Below are 22241 nucleotides of genomic sequence, written 5' to 3'. Positions count from 1 at the left end.
CTCCGGCGTAGGTCCGACGCAGAAGTATAAATCAGTATAAATATATAAATTAGTGTTCACAAGTTTCGGTCCTTTCAACATAAAAGTCTTCGCTACTTACTGACTCACTCATAAAGACAGTCTTTGCCGCCATTTAACGGCGTAATGATGTAACCTCTGCTGCTGTTAACGGTTTTTTTCTGTTAACGGAAGGAAGGCTTTTGGTGATTTTAAAAAATGAATGAAAAGTGATGAAATTAAAGTTGCATTGATACATATGTACATATATTTGCTACGTATATGAAATGGCCGTTTTATAAAAGCAATTAGCCCCGTGAAGCCGTGGTTTACAGTGAATGTATAACAGCTAAGGGGGTTTTAAGCACAACGACACCTCCTCTTTTGGGCGCGGATATTCAGTAAAAACCAAACGCACGATTTCGAAACATTAAAAAAAAAAAAAAAAAATTATGTTTACTCACATTTTCAGATTCAATCCAATTGTAAATTACCTTTTTAGATCCAATACTTCCCAGTTACTTTGTCCGTTTTTGTCCCGTCGACGAAAATACTGCCCAACGACACCACCGCAGGACCGCTGCACGGCATGTCTCCCAACAGTTTGGCGTTTTAAACCAATTGAATCGATTTGGTGAACGATTCAGTGATTCACTTTATCACTTATAACCATTTTAGTGTGCTTAAGAGTCAGAAAATAGTAACTGTACCATTTTCACTGTTCATCCACAGACGTGCATTTTATTTATGTTAAGTTATTATTTATTTATTCAGTAGTTATGGTTGGCTGCTCCTTGGATTTAAGACTTTTTTTATTGAGGTACGTTTTGTAATGTTCAAGCAATAAAAAAAACAACAAAAATGTTCATTGTAGGCTTACAAAGCTAAATCATCAGAAGGATTTTGAATTTATGGGTAAAATAAAGTTAATACTTGACTCACATTTTGTTCTACCAGGGTTACTATAACTGAAACTTAAAACACAAAATTCATTACTTGACTGCCATTAACTGAAATTATAATATATAAACTTATTTTATTTCAGTTAGCTGCTAAAGCAAAATTATTCATTTTATTTAACTAAATAAATATATATATATTATACAGACTTAAAAAAAAACACAATCACTAAAACTTTACAATTAAAATGGAAAATATAAAAATGTAAAATACTACTAAAATAACTGTTCTACAACACACAGTTCATGCTTAAAACATGAATTTTTAACTATAACTTAAAGCCTAGACCTTTTTTACAATTCATGCACGTAAACTCACATCCATGTGTTAGTCGTAGTCCTTATTAGCAATTTGTTCTCAACTTTCTCTTTGGGGTTTTAGGAGCAGAAGATCTCTGAAGTGCAAGCTCACCATCTAGTGGTAAAACACCTGTAACAGTTTAACAAATCTAACATTTCTCAGTGCTGAGCTGTAAAGCATGATTGAACATTTTAGAATTTATTCAAACTATTAACAAGAGCAAAAATAAACCGCAAGCAACTGCATGCATGGTTTTAAGATGTTTATTTAAAAAATAAAATAGAAAAAAAATTACATAAAAATATTGAAGGAAAACAAAAACAATTCCTCCGTCTGACCTCTTAGATGCTTTGCGGCCACATTGAGGGCTTTCAGTATAACGATTGACAAGTTCAGGAGTGCTTTTGGCCACTGTGACATAACAGACGTCAGCAAAAAAAAAAAAAAAAAAAAAAAAAAAAAAAAAAAAAAAAGTTTACATTTAAAATCCATCATTGATATTCAATGAGGAGTGCCACACTGTATCAAGCAGTACATCACCTCAAAAGGTCAAACCATTACAGAGTGAAATATTTCCACCTTTCAAACACATCTACAGATTCACTCAGGAAAAACGGAGCCATTTTCATTTAGACAAATCACCAATAAAGTAGGTCCTTATTTGAAAGGAGGGGGAGAGTTGCCTCAATGTCTGACTCATTTTGCAAAAGATGCTGGTTCTATCTAAAAGCAGAAACTGCTATTAGAGTTACATTTGCCCTATTGCATTGATAGGCGGGTGAGTCAAGAGTTACAAGGACAATCCACAGTCTCTGTATCAGATATGACTTTGTAAAACACATCACACAAGTCAAAGTCATTCAATACCGACTGCAGGACATGGTTGTAGCGTTGTAACAGCAGTAAATGTAGTCCGATTGATATCCAGGAGGAAATATTTGCATTGCAAAAACTCCAGACAAGACGTCCAGGTGTTTTTCCGCCATTAAAACAGTCTGAACTTGCATACAGGAACTGTTCACATGTGCGTCGATCTCAGGCCTGAGTCCGTTGACGGTCACTCCGATTTAGTTTCTTGACAAGATTTACAAGCAAATGGCCATCGTGAGGGACACAGGAAGAGAGATTTTCAAAACTCCACTTGCATAGTAACAATAACCTGTATGCCTGTGACGTTCTGAGCAACAGCAATACAGTTTTAGTGTGCCATATACAAACAGAAAAAAAAAAAAAAAAAAAAAAATCAATTCAATACAGTACAGGAATAGGTTATTACCAAAAAGGCATATATTAGCGCAAGTACCTGGCAATAAATGCACGTCAAGATTCCAGAAAGGAATCAAAATAAATTCCCTTTCTCTGCTAGTCTGATTCGGGTGCCCATTCAGAAGTCGAACTAGGTCCGATTAGGGCACCTTGCATAAAGCTGCACTGATCTGGAGTCCGCTCGCACGTCCATTAGAGCTTCCCTAAAATAATTCACATCTCACACTTACCTATAGCGACTTAAAAAGGACAGACACACATATAAATGAAAGCGCATTAGGACCAAGAGCTCAAGCTTTTTTTCGATTCTCAATCTGATAAACCCAAGTCCTACAGCCTCAATGCCACACAACTACAACCTTAATGACAAAACGAACGAGACGAATAAAAGAAACAGCTGAGATTCTGAAGCTCAATGTGGGAACACAAAGTGAGAAATGGCGACACCTGTTGGTAAAGAGTGGAAAGTCGTTCTGCGAGATCTAGACTGGCTGCTTTAACTTGCTCTTGTCCAGGTGCAATTTATGCCGAGAAAAAGGGGAAGAAGGAATATAAACTCTCAAAAAACTCTTTTAAAACAGATTTTTTTTCCCTTAAGGAGCCTGTCTGACAGGATCTGTAAACGATGAACAAAATTAAAAACATTACAAAAATAAAAACATTTTTACAAAACAAACAAAAGGCTGGACACAAAAACAACCAAAAAAGAAATTAAATATGTTTCCAGAGTGAAGGAAAATACAGAAATTAAGAAGTTATTGCACAAAAAAGTAAGGGTTGCGTGATGTATACAGTCAATACGGTGGGGGTCTCTGGAAGCATCTTTGAGTGCAGAATTTGAAGCCAACGTTACACACACACACACACACACACACACACACACACACAACCTTTGAAACACACATCCTCACCCGATACAACAAACACTTGAAATCCACTGAATCTAGATCGTCCCACAAGTGAAGGGTGTCACGTTTAGACCAAAAATGTGAAGCATGAAACACATACAAAAAAGGAACGTTTCACCTGTCAACCTGGAAGTTGTGGAGTAGACGACCGAAAAAACAGTTCCTGTTCTCGAAGCTTCCTCAGGAAGATTGCACAGGTCAAAAAAAACAAACAAATGTCTCAACATATACATGCACAGATTCAGTGGCAGACTGAACTACTTAGCACCACCATCACCACAACTACTGAACGAGGAGCTGGGTTTCAAACGCTGGTCTCTCTGTGCTCACACCATCAGTAGGAGGGCTAAATGAGTTCTCATCGTTTTAAGATGGGACCAGAGGGGTGAAAGAGGAAGCAAGTGGAGAGGGAGCGCCCATAGGGGAGCGTCGTCGTCTTTATCTGCTGACGCTAGCCGGCAGACTGTCCCTCTTCCTGCGGCGCCAGGTGTTGCGGTTGAACTGAATGTGGCTTCGGTTGGAAAGGACGGGACTGTGCACCACGGCGGGATTGTGGAAGCTCTTCAGAGGGAACTTGGGACCTGTCTGCTGGAGATAAGACAAGATAGGGGAACTTAGAATCATGCTAGCATCTGGAAAAAAAAAAATGATTTAAATATACACAATTTAAAATACAAATGCACTACCATTCTAAAGTTCAGCGTTTAATTACGGTAAAGACAGTAAGCCATTGATAATGTTACAAAATATGTCCATTTCAAAATGATTTTCTTTTGAACTTTCTATTAAATCAAAGACATGAACAAAATGTATCTAAATATTAAGCACAACAACGGTTTTCAACATTTATAGAAATGTTTCTTGAGGAGCAAATCAGCATATTAAATGATTTCTGAAGGATCATGTGACACTGAAGACTGGAGTAATAATGCTGAAAATTCAGCTTTGCTATCACAAGACTAAATGACAAAAAAAATTTTTTTAAAAACAGTAATAGTGAAATAATTTTAAATAACTATTCAATTTGAGATGTATATAAAATTGAATACAGTTATTTAAAATTATTTCACAATATTACTGTTTTTACTGTATTTCTGATTAATTAAATGCAGCCTTGGTGAACATGAAATGTTTTTCATTAAAACTCACCCTCCTAAACGTATGAAAGGGATTGGCATATCTAAAATAATTAAATAAATAAAGCACAACATGTGAATGATTTATGGAATTCTCAGGAATTTCAATCTATAAACCAATGAGCTTTTATTTTGGCGGAAAATCACAGGCTTTACTCTTAAAGGGCCCCTATTCTGGATTTTGAAAATGACCTTTCATGTAGTGTGTAACATAACTCGAAGTGAAATGAAAACATCCTGCAAAGTTTTAAATCTGAAAGTGCACCGTATATAAAGTTACTGTCTTTCAAAAGTAAGAGTCGACTGAGACAATTATATGAATCGTTTTTCAAACGAGTCATAAGCCATTTCGTTGTGACGTCAATACAAAACATTAGCATATTGCCCGCCCACTTATTGCGCGCGCAGACACCATGGAAACTTAAACCTCAAACCAGCAGCTGATTCCTGTGGATACTGGAGAGCATCATGTCGAGAAGACGCTGTGCTCTACAATGTGACGGTAAAGCCAGTTTTATTTTCACTGCCCAAGGACGAGCAGGTGATGAATCAGTGGTTAAAATTCATCTTTACCACGATATCATAGCAGTATAATCCTAAACTTTTGCTGTGTTCCCTTTATTTTACTGATGACTGCTTCTCAAATCTCTGAGTTCAATGCAGGATTCACAAACCGCTTGCTCTTGAAAGATGGCGTTAAAAATACTTAGTTTTGAGTTTTATATTGTGTAGGTCTTCTGCTAACTGGTTAACTCACATTATTACTGTCTTACTGAAATACTTCTGCTAATCAGTTGTGGGCCACTATTACCTAAACCTGAGTCTATGCAGATTGTCTGTCGTTCTCACTACTTTGAGGAAAGATTAAGCATGGAGCAAGATTTGTTTTACCAACGTTTATGTTACATCAGTCATTCGTGCTAGAGCTCGGCTAATGTATACATTGCATTTATGCACTGTTATTGATACAGTTTCCACGTTCACCGCAATTTATTACAAAAATACTCGGTAAATAAATTATTACAAGTAAAATAATCGGTTTGTTGATGGACATGCACTTGTTCATGCTGATGGTGAGGAATTACAGTTGCAACATCTCATAATGTGCCTCAAACTGAATAGTGTATCACTGAGAAACACTGAGTCTTGCTCGAGTCGTCCTTGCGATGGAGGTTCGGGTTGAATAATTAGTTCTTCCAATGTTTCATCATCGGACTCACGCTTGGATTGATATGGTAAAATCAACGTCATTGTTCATTACTGTGTTTAGTTTACGGTGTAGGAAGCCTCAGGACACGCACACCTGACGTTGTTATGGCAAAGGGGCGTTTTTGTTTTCGACACGCATGCTGTACGCGGTAAACCAATCACAACAGACTGAGCTGTCTGGCCAACCAGAGAAGAGTTTCTCGCGGAAAGGAGGGATTTAGAGAGATTGATTCATCTGATGAGTCATTAGAGAATTATTGAAAATGTGGTGATGTGCAAATGTATATTATGAGGAAATTAAACAGTTTTTTGATCTTTGATGCATGTAAACATGTAGTAGGAGACTCCAAAACAACATTAGGAAACTTTAAAATAGCATAATGGGGCACTTTAAGCACGCAGTGCGTCAGACTATATATTTATATAATTACATCACAACCGTTGCGATTTGATGATTGCACTAAGCCATATCACATTCTTACAACAACGCATTGTCAAAATTCTTAAAAAAAAAAAAACAATTACAAAAAAGGTACCGGGCAAGGCTCACGTGATAAGAGTGTTCTGAAGATGCATGCAGCGCTGTCACAAGTAATCCATGAATGAAATAATAGTATTATAAATAAACTGCAAAATGTTATGTTTTCTAAGTAATTGTTGGCCATTTCAATCATCATACTTATTGTATGGCATTGTTTTAGGTACAGCAGCTTTTTAAAATGATATTTATTATGAAAAGTGTATTTAATTAAAATTTAATGTTTCTCTATTATTAATTACAAAAATATATACATACAGAGCAAGTTATTAAAATAAACTTCTCAAAACACCGTCTTATTGAATGCTCCTGTTTGGACATTACATTAACACCAAGGTGGGCATTAAATTTCATAATTGTACCCTATACTGTCATTAAACTAGTCTGTGAAGTCTAGATGAAGGAGGGAAAGTTGGGCTCACTGTCAAGATACAGCATGTAGAGGAGAGCGCACGTGGGACAGCCTACCTTTGGATGATGGTGGGGACTGGGTAGAGGGCTGGGGGGAGCTGGGGGGACTGCAGGGGGGGGCATGTGGAGGTATGGGGGTGGTCCATCTGCCATACACACCTGTCTGCCAGGTAGAGCGTGGAGAGAAAGATTGCCTGGGATTGACACTCTCGCCTACAGAAACAGAGAGAGAGGGGAAGTTGGATTCAAGAACATGCCAGTCATCATCATCACAATTAGCTACCAGACCAAAATCGCCCCTCACCTGGGGGGCCGGAGGCATGGTGAGTGCTGCCGTGATGCTGGCTTTGCCCGTGCCCATCTGAAGCGCTGATGACAGGGGTCCCGCCGGCAGAATCTGGAGAGGGAAGGGGGCTACAGGTGGAGTGACATACGGTGTGGAGTCAGAGTCCTGGAGGAGCAGAAGTCAGTTATGTGAGAGGGAATGACAATCTAAGGCATATTAGCCCTGTAAAGTCTGACACAAGAAATAATCTTTTTTTTTCCTTTTTTTTTTATGTAACAGTTTGTTGAACCTTTAGACAAATTTTTTTTTTATATTTTTGTTGAGTATCATATGATGGATTAGGCTTTTATGGTTCATATAATATAATATAATATAGTAAGAATATGAAGCTCAGTTTACTCATAGCACACCTCAATTTTTTCACCTCAAAAATTATGCAATTTGGTGCAGTCGCTGATATTTATATGGCCAAAGCGTAAGATGAAATCCTGATAGCTTGTAATGTAAATCAATGAGATCTTATAGCAGACTACTTACATAAAATGCATATACATCTAATTTTTTCCTATATCTTCCAATAATGGGTAATAAATCTAAGCATTTAAATATCATCTTACTATCAAAACTCTTTCGTTTCTATTGTGGAGGGTCAAAACATCCAATCCATTTCAATACAATTGAGAGATTTACAAATAAATGTTCCTCAACAGCCGATGTATCACTACAGCTGCACGGTTAATCATTAAAAGATCACATTTTCGATTCCAACATCCACGTGATCTAATTCCTAAATGACAATGAATCAGCTAGGTTTATTAAACCTGACAAGTTCGACCAGAGCGGAACACTCAAATCTGCGTTCGCGCTGCCGCTGTGCCAGAGAGAGCAATTGTCATGTAGGCTAGGTATGAAACATCTTCACAGTCTGTTCAGCCATACATCATCATTACTTCTGTGATAATTTGAATTATTGTAACAGAAGTACTAGGATAAAAGTCAGACACTAACGTCAACGGTAGCGATCAAAATAAGAGTAAATCGTTTTTTAAAAGTAACGATGCTTCATAAAAAGATTGTATCTATTACATTGTTACACCAGTAGGTGGTGACAAGTGACTTAAATTTATTTTATTGAATCATTAAAAAGATTCATTCAAAAAGGCTGCTTCATCCAGTAATGAAACAAGTGAAGTCTGAGTAAGTCATTCATTCTAACATATTTTTTTTTTAATTCAATTTAATTATATATATATATATATATATATATATATATATATATATAACGATTCTCAATTCAACAAGAATTGTGCAGCCCTATATTTAATGCTCACATTTCAGGATTATTATATAAAAAATAAAAACATAAAAAAGTTAATTAAGTAAAACTAAGTTGTTTCAGTCCAGTAAGTGTTCATCTTGGAAAATTACTATAATATAAATGTTATTCTTATATTTACTTGTAAAAATATCCACCTTAAGTTTGTTGTACACACGTCTTTTTTTCTGTGAAAGAATTACTGATTTTTATAATTATACTAAAGCCCTTTTAGTTGTGGGAAAGCCCTTTCGTACAGTGGGATATAGAAGGGATGTATAACAGGTTTAAGTTATAATCATTTAAAGGATAATTTGGCATAAATACGATGTATGAGTAGGCTTTATAGGGTTAAAGTACGGACACAGATGAAGGATGATGCTTACGATATCGCTGCCTGACATCGAGGACGCAGAAGAGGCAGAGGAGTGCTGTTGAGGGCTGGACAGGGACATGGGTGAGTCTGCGCTGTGAGGGGACACAGAGTCCCTCTGCTGCTGGTCCTCCACACCTACACCCAGCAGTGTGACCGTCTCTACCTGATCCACTGAGTCTTTATGAGATGGACCTGCATGTGCATGCAAAAGCCATCAAAACGTCAGCCAAATCAAAGCAGGTTCCATTTGAAACATGGCTGAATTTAAATAAGCAGATTCACTGCAAAGAAACTATCCGTCTGTCAAACCAGACTTCGACGGCCACATTTCAAAAGGTCACATTATCAAATTGATCTATCAAGCTTTAGTTTAATATAACATATTAATCACAGTCACAGTCATGAATAAGATGTGTGAAAGGGATAAAATGCTGTTGAGGAGGACACTTTCTCACTTCTAGGGCACCTACAAAGCTACACTTTGTCAGAAAATGTTTCAAATCCAATTTATATTAATGCATTGCAAGGACAGAGGACAAAATGAAAGGGTTTGCCAAAGTGGCACTTCATCACTGCAATCAGAAGTTCTGCAACATAGGCATTCATTGACCAATGAAATGTTATTATTTTATTGGGCAGAATAGCAGGTTTCATTTATTTGAATTACTTTTGATACATTCATAAGTCATATCTTACTTCGATCAACATCTAGGACAGCGACTTCCACTAGGGGGCCTCAAAACGACTTGATTTAAAATACGGCAAAACAAGCAGTAAAATAATCCGAAATAGATTTTCATGTTTTATTTCACACCCTTTTTTTTGGCTCTGAAGAACCAGGATTCCCACGGTCTAGAAAAACCTGGGTAACTTAAAAAGATTGAAAAGTCATGTAAATGATGAAAACACCTTAGCCACTTTCATAAGGAATAAATGTTTTTCTAGTCATGCGAAGCTACATAATATTTTGAGTAGAAATTGAGTAAAAACGATTTTCGAAAAACCTTATCCAGTACATCACAAACGTCTGAAGAAATAACCTAAATTCATTGATTAAAAAGAGTGGGATCCCTGAAGAACATTCAGCTCTTAAAATGTGTGGCTTCTAAAACTTTGAAAGTTTAAACTGTAATTATAATTACTTTAGTTACTTATTTTAATCTATGGTCATTGCTAGTTTCTACAGAAGGACAAGTGGAACACCTTTTTGTATTCACATTCTGGGACTGCCTTTTCTTAAGGATCAATGCTATGCTGTGGCCCTGCATGGAGTTTGGGGCCTTGCAATATCTTAAAAGGCATCATTACAATGCTGTAAAACTTTTGGAACACACTCCACCCCAGGACATCAGTGACTATCTATAATGCCTTTTCAATGAGAACTTATTGCACCGGGAGACATTATGAAGTACAATCAAAAACAAACAAATGAAATTCACCTAGTATCTGCAGTCATTAGATATATTCTGAGAAATTCTTCACATTGAGACGTACCTGGATTCCTCTCCAAGCGGGAGTTGTGTCTGCCACCCCACTTCTTTATGATCCACTCTCTGTAGTCAATGACTTCCTGGGTGACTTTAATAATGCGGCCCAAAGTGCTGATGGGACAAGATAAATGACATATTAAATAAAACTGAATGTTGAAAAGAATTATACAATACAAACATGTTTGTATGTCCATGAGAGCTGTACCTGTCGCTGTCTTTGTTGGGGTACGAACGTGCAAGAGGTGAGACGGCGTGACCCAGTATTATATACGCATAGTCGAAAGCCTCCTTCACCTGCATGGCACCATAAGAGCTTCTGCCCACATCATTACCTGAGCAGTCACACAAAGAAAAGGAAAATAAGTACATATATTAGTTCTTTATACTTAAGAAAAAGTAATTTACTGCAAGTTGTTTGGTTAAGTTTAAAAGAAATTCAGTAATGCCTAAATGCAAATAATGAGACAGAACATCTCATTTTCTCAAGCAATTCCTAAAGTGTCACATCAATGACAGCATTGCATCTGAAGCTAATGCTAATGATTCCTTAAAGTCTGTCTTAAAATATAGGCAGCTGCCTTTTAAGAGATTCTGTGTTTTGGCCAAATTTAGATTCCAGGAAAAGACAATACAACAAATGTATTGTGGAAAGCATGGGTGACTATGTAAAATCCAAAACAATTAAAGTTGAGAGAACAAAATCTACCAAAATATATGGTGATAGAATTTAATTAGTGTCTTTATGTGCTAATATTTTAATTATGGGAGTGTAAATATTTGGGTAGACAGTGAATCGATTCGATTCACAATTGATAAGATTTTTGATTCAATTCAGGAATGATTTTTCGAATGCAGAATATTCGATTCACAATGAGATTTGATTAAATTAAATTTCGATTAACGATTGATTCTGTATTGAAGTGCATTCATAGGAATATGTTAATACTTCCAATTTCTTGATTATTCTTATTATAGGAATATGAGAATTGATATGAATATACATTAATAATGTAGAACCAACTATTTCCCTGTAAAGCTAAGAGCGTTATATATATCGTATATATATCCAAATTAATCAATATCGAATTGCAAGCATGTGAATACCCAGCCCTACCAAATAGTACAATATTATCGGACACAATTTGTTTCTTCAAAGTCTCATTCGCAAACATGCTAAGACCAAACTCTATTGAAATCAATTGCGGGATCAGTCTCGGTGTGCTTCATGTGAGGAATTAGTTAAACTGGTCACTTATAAAGTTTCAATTCAGAAAGGACGCTGCCTCAGAAGGTAGTAGACAGTAAGAAGCTCACTAGGTTTTGCATTAATGGAGCAATTTTTGAATAAATAGCTTGCAATTATACCAGGAAGAAGAGGGTCCTCAATACACAGCATGGAGGGCCTGTAGCCATTACTCATGGCCTTCATGATGTCCTCTTTAGCCATGTAAGCACCACCGTTCTTTATCCTGATGCCTGTCTTCAGGTAGTTGAAGTGTCTTCCATACAGCTCAAAAAACTCAATGAGCAGAATGCCAAGGTTCATGTTGGGATTCCTGGCATCAATTCTTGGGTGTAACTGCAAGTGTAAACCAAACATCAGCAGGCAAGTCGAGACATTCTCTTTATTTGTTTGGCACAGTCATTTATGAAATGAGTGTGGCTGATGCAGTCAAACAAAGATAGGAAAATATGCTTGACAATGACAGATCTCCAAATAAGACAAGAACAAGTTATTTTTGATGTGAAACACTATGGTTCTTCTCTTCGCCTAAATGTCGAAACAGTTTACACGCTTGAGAACTAGACTGGCTGCTAATGTTGCACCTGTAAGAAGCTGATGACCATCAGTATTAGACTGTAGGAGCTGATTCCTCCTGTGAAGACTTCATTGAGGTCTCGCTGTAGCAGGAACTGTTTCAGCACGAAGATTAAATAAGGCAGCACGGTATACTTCTGTGTGGGAGGGAAAAAAAGATATTTAAGACTTTAAAACATAAAAAAGACAGTTTACACCAGGCATTAAGAAGCAACTCAAAGGCGACTCCGTGACCACTTGAGATAAGATTACATCAAAGATTTCACCATTCTAATCTTTTTACGAAAACAGTGTCATTACATGTTGACATCAGGAATATCAAACGGGTTTCTGAGAAGTCTTGCACATTTATGTGTTTTCAAAAGCCTAAAACATGGCAATTGCATATGCAGCTGTCTTTCACTGGAGATAACATCCAGCTGTTCAGAAGCAGCAGAAATATTTACATGAGGTAATGTGTTATGATAACTGGAGACAGGCCAATAAATCTTGCATTCCTCCATGTAAGATCAACATCGTCTTAAAGACTTTGGGTCTCATTCCCTAATGATGCGTATAATTGAGAGTATTCTTATTATTCCTCCCCAGTGGGAGTGTATGGCACCTTATGAACCATGGATAGGAAAATTATGAAATTTGGCATATTTATTGGGGTGGTTTTGAATAAAACCCTGACCAACTTTGTGGTCTCTAGGACCAAATTTATATATACACATCACCAGTTCAAATATTCACTTTTCTTCTGTCCTATAAACTAAATTCTTATTACACACGATTACTCTACTCATGTTGATCACATTCAACACCTTACATTAAGACCCATTACAGTATTCGGCATTTTAAAATGTATTGTATTCAGACAGCGCCACCGAGTTGGGCTTTTTACAAAAAAAATCGCATAACTTTAAAAAAATGAATTATCTCTACGTCTTCCTTGATTTATGCCAATTTCAACAACATCTTATTTGTCATTTTCCAACATTTTGCTCACCCGCCATGTGGAAGTATTTGAAAAACAGTTTTCCACTCCTACAAACTATAACAGGCCTACGTTGAATACGGATACAAGAAAACATGCTATGTGATGTACATTGCAGTCCTTCTGAAAGCTCCTTGTGTTGTTTGATGTGCTTGCTGTATTTGTTGTACCTGCAGTGCCTTTGGTGTTTGGCCCAGAATTGCTGCTTGTAGCTATATTCGCCTTATGTTTTTGTTCAATTTATGAAGGTGCTGTAAATTGAATCGTCATATATTTTATTGCAACTGTACAATACTATCATATATTCAATGGTACTATATTCTTGTGGTTGCACAGATGAGAGCTATGAAGGTCATCTCCTTATTCAAAATTCTGTGTTGAAAGCTTGCTGACAGATGTTTAAGTTATGCTTCACCCTCCTCCTCTAGTCAAACAATGCCACTATAAGACTGACATGAGATCAGCAAACAAGGAGTACATCTAGGACACACAGAACATGTAAATACAAGCAGGATCAAAAAAAAAAAAAAAAAAAAGGTTACTTCTTGCTATTAGCAGGTGTGGCAAATGAACTGAAAAACTTTATCAGGCCATGAAGTATTTCACATATGAAAAATCAGTTGTTTTTTCCCTGAATATTTTGGACAAACAGCACGTCATAACCAGCATCACACATACTCAGTGGTCCGTTGCATAACACCACTTTTCACAACATTAAGACCATCGTGATTTTTTCATGCTTTTCCATTAGCAGCTAAACAATTCACAAAAATAAAACAAATTAATTTTGACTAATCAAACTTTGGCATTTTTGTACTACCACAAAAGTTGTAAGAGACATAACGCATTATAGTCCTTCACGTCTCTATTGCAATCTCAAAATTCTGGCCAGTTGATAATACCATTACCTAGAATATCAAAATCACCTGCAGGCAGTAGATCCTTTTCCTATTTAGCACCTAAACTCTGGAATAGTCTTCCTAGCCTTGTTTGGGAAGCAGACACACGCTGTCAGCTTAAATCTAGACTAAAAAAAAAAATCTCTTTACGCATAACACATTATCAATTTCTATTATTCAAATCAGTTAAATGATTTGTTAGGCTGCATAAATGAGGTCGACCGGAACCAAGAACACTTCCCATAACACCCAATGTACTTGTTACATTGTAAGAAGAATAGCATCTATGCTAATGTTAGTGTCTGTCTGTCTCATCCTTATCCCGGGGTTACCGTAGTCAGCCGGATCCGGTCCAGATCAGATGGTGGATCTGCACCTAGACACGACCAAAACCCAGCCCTGATTGTCAGCAGAGACCGCGTCTACTAGACAATCCCCTGTGAAGGCCTCGTTGACACGACAGCCATCGGCACAGATCCTCAGCAAAGAACCAGACAGGTCCTCCACACAGACCCTATGGCCAGCTTTGGCTCCATACCGGCATGATGAATCTGATCTTCAAGCAAAAGGAACTGGGTGAATATTTGAATGCTACCGATCTAAATTCTGACATGTGATGCAGCCTGAATCATAATGACACCGTGTTCGTTCGTTGGCCAGAGGAAAACGAGCCCCCCCGACTGAGCCTGGTTTCTCCCAAGTTTTTTTTTCTCCATTTTGTCACCTGATGGAGTTTTGGTTCCTTGCCACTGTCGCCTCTGGCTTGCTTAGTTGGGAATGCTTAATATTCAACAATATTACTGATCTGACTCACTCCTGGGACTATACATAGATTTACAAAATGAGCTAAACATTACCTTCACATATTCTTTGATGAAGCTAGCAGCTTTGATGCCCGTCTCCACATTGAAACTAATGTCCACTTTCACCTCAGTCTCCTGATCTGTCAGTTTGATGATTGGTACCTTCAAAATTCAAAAGATATAAATATAAAATGATTAATTGCCAAGAAACCCATAAATGTGTTACAAAAAAGCAACAACCTCAGCATATGAAACCGTTAAACTGAGTTTAGCAAATGTTAAATCGACAGTAGAGGGAAAAATACATACCGTAGCTTTGTCGAGAACTTTGATGGAATAGGGTTCTGCCACACTGTGTTTTCTGAGGGCCTGCTCCAACTGCTGAAGGGGTGGTTTCTCCCATTTCCCAAACACCACCAGGTCAATGTCACTACAGTAAAAAGAACCAGACAGAATCTTTCATATAGCCCCACATACAAATGCCTTGCAATTTTCTGTTTAGGCAATTTGTTAAAATCATTTTTTTTCAATAAGCCCAAGGGAGGCCTAGATCTCCACATGAAAACAAAACCACCTTACAGCAAAGTGTTTTTGCTGTCAAATAAACTCACATTCATTGTTTTCTCAATAGTGCTCAACCAAAAACATGGGGCCTAATGACTTAACACAAGGAAAATCTTTCAGGATTCAGAGACATACAAACCAAAAATCTACACACACAGAGTCACATTTACCCCTGGTTTCACAGACAAGGCTTAAGCCCAGTCCCAGACTAAAATGCGTGTTTGAGCTGTTTTAACTGAAAACAACTTGCACTGACAAAACTTAAAGTCACTGCTATTGTTTTGTCTCAAGATGTACACAAGTAATGTTTTTTTTTATTTTTTTAATAAGGAACATTTAAAACAAATAAAAAAAAAGCTACTTAAATGTGCTAATTGAACTAAGGCCTAATCCTGGCTTAATCTAAGCCCTGTCTGTGAAACTGGGCCACAGATTTAACAAATTATCATAAAATGTTTGCTCAGTTCCTGAAAGACAGCTCAGAGCCAAAAAAGGCTAGCGCGCTATGATTGTGATGTATTTGGTCACATCCCATCCTTCTGTGAGAGTCATCTTACTGAGAATAGTGTTATGACCGTACAGCAACAACAGATCACAAGAGCAACATTGTGCTTGTTGAAAACGGCTTAGTGTTCTGTTCAAAATATCACTGTTGTGTTAATGTGCAAGATCAAACACACTGTTGCACATGTTCATTTACCTGGTTGGGAGAAAGAGTCCAGTGCTAAAGCTGCCAAAAACCTGGACCTAAATACATAAAAGTAAAAACAATTACATTTGTATATTTGGGCTAATCATTTATAATGCCAATAGCCCATTTTTTTTAAATATATATACACATCAGCTCTAAGCTTGCTTACATCAGCGGTAGGCCACAACTCCTTGATGACCGACTCTATCCTGTCCACCACCTCCTGTCTCATTGTGGCCTCCTCAGGACGAGGAGACATAAAATTGTAAAAGTCCATGATTTCTTCATGCAACCTTGGAAAAATGAAGAAGGGAATTATGGAAATGAAGTTGATACAATTTAAGAAGCCATTCATGCAGATCTATCACATAAACAACTCATGAAGCAAGAATCTTGAGATTTGTTTTTATAGATTACTTTTTTTTTTTAAATCCATTAACAACCTGTACAATAAGTATACTTGGGCCACAAGATTAAGAACTTGATTGGTTAAATGTGTACCAATAGGGGTTTAGGCATTTTTTAGCAAACTCACATTCATCTGGCTCCATTTTGGTACGGAAACAGCCACGTTTCATAATCCAATCAATTCCCGATGGATAAAATCAAATGCCAGAAGTATTTAATGTTTGCAACATGGAAATGATCCCCCAGTACAATACAATAGAGTAAAAATTATGATGTGCTGACAAATTCATGTGTAAAAAAACCCATTATGTAGGTAACCCTAATCAATTAAAAACTTAACCAAACAGAAAAAATAAGCAATAAGTGCAGTGAATTCAAAATTTAGTGCAGTGGTTAATTAAAATGAGTTATATAATTACTTGATTCATGAACATTTACATTCGGTCCCCCTCAATGTAAAACATCTGGTGAGCTTTGATGAGCTGACTAGATTTTTATTAGGTTTTTTTTTTAATCTCTCAAAAAATCTGTCATATTCAACACTTGTAGTCTGTCCTGAACCAATGTCTCTGAATTAACTAAACTTTAAGATAACTTACAGTTGCTTACAGGCTACACTTATAATTGGAGTAAACAACAAAAACTCAAATCAAACAAAGACTGCTACGAATTTTAAAACGCAGCCTATACCTAAACAGCCTTTTGCACCTATACACAGAAATGCTTTCTAGGACTAGATAGGCCACTCACAAGGTTGAGAGACACAGTTCCAGCCTCACTTGTTTCAAGAATCTTTTGTGGAAAAATTCCAGAGGTCTCCAACCATCCACCACAAATATAACAAGTTCATGCAACAGATTCATCCCTTCTTATGCAAGCCTACAATTGCTGGGTTACTAAAGACTCAAACATATTTTGTATTATTGTATTAAGTGCCCAGTGCAATAAAGGCCCTGTCCCAAATGGCACACTTCATATGCACTTTCGGTCTAGTGGACTTACAATGGCTGCCACGCGTGCGAGCATCCGTTAAGTCCATGAAACCTTAGGGTGTCCCAGTTGTCATTTTAGGTCTCAGAAGGGTGCTCATGAGTCGATAGACTCACGAGTCTATGCAGTCGATATGCGCCCTCGAAACGCACTTTTGCCGAGCCCGCACTTCCCGCAAAGCGGTGTTACGTCACAAAAGTGCGGACTCGTAGGAAGACCGCGAGTGCTTAGACTGCCATTTGGGACAGGGCCAATCATAAATCAGCAAACACTAAAATCATGAACCCAGCCAACAGCAATAGACGGATGACAACAAATGTAACAAACATAAAGTTAAAAGTAGAGCTGCACGATTCTGAATAAATTAAGAATGACGATTCTGAAAAGACAATTGAACAAAATAGCATAACTTTGAGGTTCTGACAAAATATTAACTGGTGCAGTCTATTTAAAATGCTTAATTTATTTGAGTTAATTACTTAATTTGTTTGAATGACTCACTCAAAGACTTCACTTGTTTCATTACTGGATGAATCAGCGTTTTTGAACACAATTTTTTTTTAAGTCGCTTGCCGCCTAGTGGCATAACCATGTAATCAATACAATCGTTAATTAAAGCGACAAGTTACTTTCAAAATGTGATTTGCCCCTATTTTGATCGCTACTGTTGACATCAGTGTTTATATAGAATTATAAACTTTGGTAGCACTTTATTTTACAGTCCTGCTCCGCGTATATACGTACTATGCACTTAAAGCAATTATAATAACTGGGTTATAACTAGGTACTAACCGTAACTAACGGTAACTCATGTAGTTACATTATATTACCAGTACTTTCTTCGGTAACTACACTGCAAGTGCACATACTGTAAAATAAAGTGTAACCTAAACTTTTATCCAGGTACTTCTGTGATAATGTGAATTAGGGCTGGACAATATGGCAAAATAAATAAATAAATTTCTTCATATTAGTCGATATCGATAATTATCACGATAAATGTCAAATCTTTATTTCTTTCAAATTTAAAGGCAGATTTTTGCTCCTGAGTGGAAGTTGTAAAAACCAGACAGTTAGCCTAATTCATAGTTTTCACGTGATGTGTTACCCTTATAGGAACACCCACCTGGAGGGCAAATCAAGGCTTTCCTCCACTGCCTGACAGTCATTTTTACCAGATTTGTTGTAAGTACTAATGTAGTGAGACAGGGATTTTAAAAGACCAAATTCAATATACACATTATTAATGATGTATACTTTGTACAAAATATGCAAATTAACACAAAATTGTAACAATATATAATACATACATACACACACACACACATACATATACATAATATATATATATAGGCCTATATATACACATATACACACACACACATACATACACATATATACAATATATCGTGCCACAATAGCCTATATCGCAACACAAAAATGCATCAGTATGTATCGTGGATATTCACCCAAAAAGAAAATTTCTGTGTGAGAAAAAATTCGAGTTTACTGAGTTTTAGTGTCAGTACTACAATAAACTACTAGGCTATAATGTTGAATATAATGTATTATAATGGTGGAATATTTTTGTGTCCTGATAATGCAAAATATCTTATGTTACCAGTAAAAAGTGGTCTACATTATTTTAAATTTATCTAGCCAGTAACAGAGTGCAAGCATATTCGTCTAAAATAATTCTGTATTTTCAGCTTCAGAATCATCAATATTTTTATTCTGGTGTCACCATTGTCCTGTGCATTGGGTTACCCGGACTAAGTCCAAGTCTATTCATTTCCACCCCCAATGTAAAATCAAATTTAGCATTTTAATCAACAGTAAATTTTTTGTTAAACTTTCACCATATATCTTGGAGTATAGCAGTAATATCGTATTGTGGGTGAGTTCAGTATCATATGTATCGAATCGTGACATGAGGGTATCGTTACACTATCATATATATATATATATATATATATATATATATATATATATATATATATATATATATATAAAACTTTTTCTCTGTAATTTCTCAAATGAGAATAAATCGCGATTATAATTTGAACAAAATAATCGTGATTATCAGTATAACTATTATCGTGCAGCCCTACTCGTAGCTCACAGTAGATCGGTCTTTAGGTTTATATAAGATACTGAAAAAACCAAATCCGCTCACGGAGAAAATGTACAGGATTTTTTTTTTTTTTTCGGAACCAGCCTGTTGCACTTTACAACGTTCCAAAACGCCTATTATTATTTGTAAGCCTTATTAATAATAAGGATGTTTATTGTAATTTGATGTGTCCCATGTTAGTTTTTTTTTTTTCTACTATGATTCAGTGCATTAAAAGAAATTCGCTTAAATAAAATGTACGGTTCTTAGTTCAGCGAATCAGTGGGTGTTCACTCAACGTAACTCCGAATGATTCAATTCAATTCGTGAATGAATCGTACAGACCGGAAGAGATCCGACTCAAAAGAACGATTCGTTGACGAATATGACATCGCTAGCCTACAACTGCTAACACACGCACAGTCACACACATTCCACAAGTGACCCAACCCACCAAACATAGGACAACCGGCTATCGTGCTAAAGCTAAAGTCCCAGTCCAACACGTAAAAAAAGGCCCAGTGACACTTTATCACACGCATAAGGCCACAGAAAAAAATAAATAGCGTAACATTATAACGAGCGCTGCTGCTGTTATAAATCAAGCTCATCTCACCCGTCAACCCCTGGGTTATATTTCCTCGTCTTCCACGGCGTGCCGGAGTTCTCATAATTGCCGTTAGTCCAGTTAGAGAGCAAGTAGTTTATCCCATAGGTGCTGGCCTTATTATCGCTTTTCCTCCGGCCCGGATGATGGTGGTGGTGATGGTGGTTGTGAATCGCTGCTGGATGGGACGGGTGGCGCTTCATGCAACTCTGCTGCTGCTGCTGCTGCTGCTCTTGATTGAAATGCCGTAGATGAGGATGAGGAGGATGATGATGATGATGATGGTTGACATTATTCAACACGTTCTCGCTGCAAGTAAAAAATGGATGGCCCTTGTTCATATTCCCAGCGATCACATTAGGGCTTGTAGTCCTTATTTTAGAGCAACTGGACGCCAAATCCACCACCGAGCCGGTCTTTTGGGTCATATCGCCGTCTCCCGTGTTTCCATTTAACGGGTGAGCCACAGAGCCGCTACCCGGGATCGCAGTGCTGTTGTTTTTAATGATAGTGCTGTTATTTGCATTGGACGCTACAGTCTTATAAACGTCAAACGCAGGAGAATTGACACATATGTTGTTGTGGTGGTGATGGTGGTTCTGGTGCTGACCTGTGTTAGTCCGGTTTACCTGAGACGTTTCCCACACACGCATCCATAAAGCGTTCGCAGGACCTTTCTGTTCCGGCTGAATCCAAGCGACCCTCGGATCCATTCAACTTGTCTTTCTAACAGCCCTGTCAAACAAACGAACGCCTTTTCACCCCGTTCAGCGGATAAGTTTGAGTCCGGACTGCGAGAATGTGCCTGTAAACTGGGTTACGCGAGACGACAGGGAAAATAACGACGTGTCAAACGCCACAACCGACCAACGGGAATCAATTAGTGGCTCTTTTCCCCCCGCTAGCTAAACTGTTAGCTAAACTATACAGTGTTTCCAATATGGCGTATATTCCCTTGAACCCCGAAATCCAGTACGCATGTGTAGGATTTAAACCATCGGGACAGCACACACCCCCACACAACTCCACACCGAGCAGGCGCAATCGGAGTCTATTCAGGCTCAGCAACCCCACCCTTCTAACCGGCATCCAAGCGAGGACACATTTGAATTTACAACCCTGGCTAAAACCAATCTGCATCGCGACTCCGCGACGCGATAAAACGCAGCGCGCGCTCAGTGAGCAGCGACGACGGCAGCTTCATGATTGTAAATGGCCGCGTTCTTGTTGATGTGCGCAATAATAATGAAGAGAGAATCTTTGTTTAATATCATAAAGTAGCATTATGTGCATTGATATATAATATTATACAATGTTGCATTGTCAAATATTGTGGAAAAGGCAAAAATAAGTGGACATCTACTATCTAAAAGTAGCCTATTTAAATTGACTATTTTTGAGATTAAAGATTAAAATCTGTTTTGGTGGCTAATCTTACTTCAAGGTCATTCATCAAACTTTCTAGTCAGTAATCGAAGGCTTCCTTATCAAGGCGGATTTTTTCTCTCTTGTAGGCCTACTTTTGCTGAAATTCAAAAAACTAAACAGAATTTTTATCAACAGAAACTATGGCCTTAAAAATCTATAGAGATTAATCATGATTAATTGTTTTGATGGATGGACATCAAAAATAATTAATAATTATGATTAATCTATTTTTTTTTAATACATTCTTCCATTTAAAAAAAATAGTAATACACGCAACAAAGCTGTTTTCTTGATGCTGCAGAAGTTCTCCAGATGCAGAATGTGTTACTGGAAAAAACCATCCAGTTCCTGATGTGAAGTTCAAGCTGAAAACCAGTATTTTAATGGTAAATAATATGGTAAGCAAATCCTTAAAGGGATAGTTCACCCAAAAATGAAAATTCTGTCATTTTACTCACCCTTATGTTGTTCTAAACCTGTATGAGTTTCTTTCTTCTGTTGAACTAAAAAGAAGATATTTTGAATAATGTTGGTAATCAAACAGTTGACGGTAGCCACTGACTTCCATAGTACAAAAAAATAAATAAAAATACTATGAAAGTCAGTGGCTTGTGTCAACTGTCGGGTTACCAACATTCCTCAAAATATCTTCTTTTGTGTTCAACAGAAGAATCTCATACAGGTTTGGAACAACATAAGGGTGAGTAAATGATGACAGAATTTTCATTTTTGGGTGACCTGTCCCTTA

General features: G+C 37.2%; 1 protein-coding gene across 5 annotated transcripts; it reads right to left on the bottom strand.

Moving 5' to 3' along the window:
- Positions 1-1513: 1513 nt before the first annotated feature.
- Positions 1514-21029, bottom strand: tent4a (terminal nucleotidyltransferase 4A). 5 transcript variants are annotated; one of them, XM_079879190.1, is made up of 13 exons: positions 20075-21029; positions 16117-16240; positions 15957-16003; positions 15002-15122; positions 14747-14854; positions 12020-12148; positions 11558-11771; positions 10398-10524; positions 10197-10303; positions 8713-8894; positions 7030-7176; positions 6885-6938; positions 1514-4019 (listed from the first exon to the last, which is right to left on the bottom strand). In XM_079879190.1, exons 1-13 carry the CDS (start codon positions 20776-20778, stop codon positions 3870-3872), a joined length of 2214 nt encoding a protein of 737 aa, XP_079735316.1. In that variant the 5' UTR covers positions 20779-21029; the 3' UTR covers positions 1514-3869. The 5 variants fall into 5 exon arrangements, with proteins under 5 accessions (XP_079735316.1, XP_079735314.1, XP_079735315.1 ...); XM_079879188.1 differs by having other exon boundaries at positions 3306-4019; positions 6783-6938; XM_079879189.1 differs by having other exon boundaries at positions 3737-4016; positions 6783-6938.
- Positions 21030-22241: the final 1212 nt, after the last annotated feature.

The sequence above is a fragment of the Squalius cephalus genome (assembly GCF_949319135.1).
Source record: "Squalius cephalus genome assembly, chromosome: 8".
NCBI classification, from domain to species: Eukaryota; Metazoa; Chordata; class Actinopteri; order Cypriniformes; family Leuciscidae; genus Squalius; species Squalius cephalus.
This window is presented reverse-complemented; position numbering and strand designations above follow the sequence as displayed.

Bases quoted from the DNA above. Each gene is read 5' to 3' on its own strand.
- tent4a (XM_079879188.1), bottom strand. From the start codon at position 20,778: ATGGATCCGAGGGTCGCTTGGATTCAGCCGGAACAGAAAGGTCCTGCG. The intron at 10,525-11,557 runs GTATAATTGCAA...GTGACTGCTCAG, and splicing joins TGAGGACCCTCTTCTTCCTG to GTAATGATGTGGGCAGAAGC. The intron at 10,304-10,397 runs GTACAGCTCTCA...TTGTCCCATCAG, and splicing joins CCCAACAAAGACAGCGACAG to CACTTTGGGCCGCATTATTA.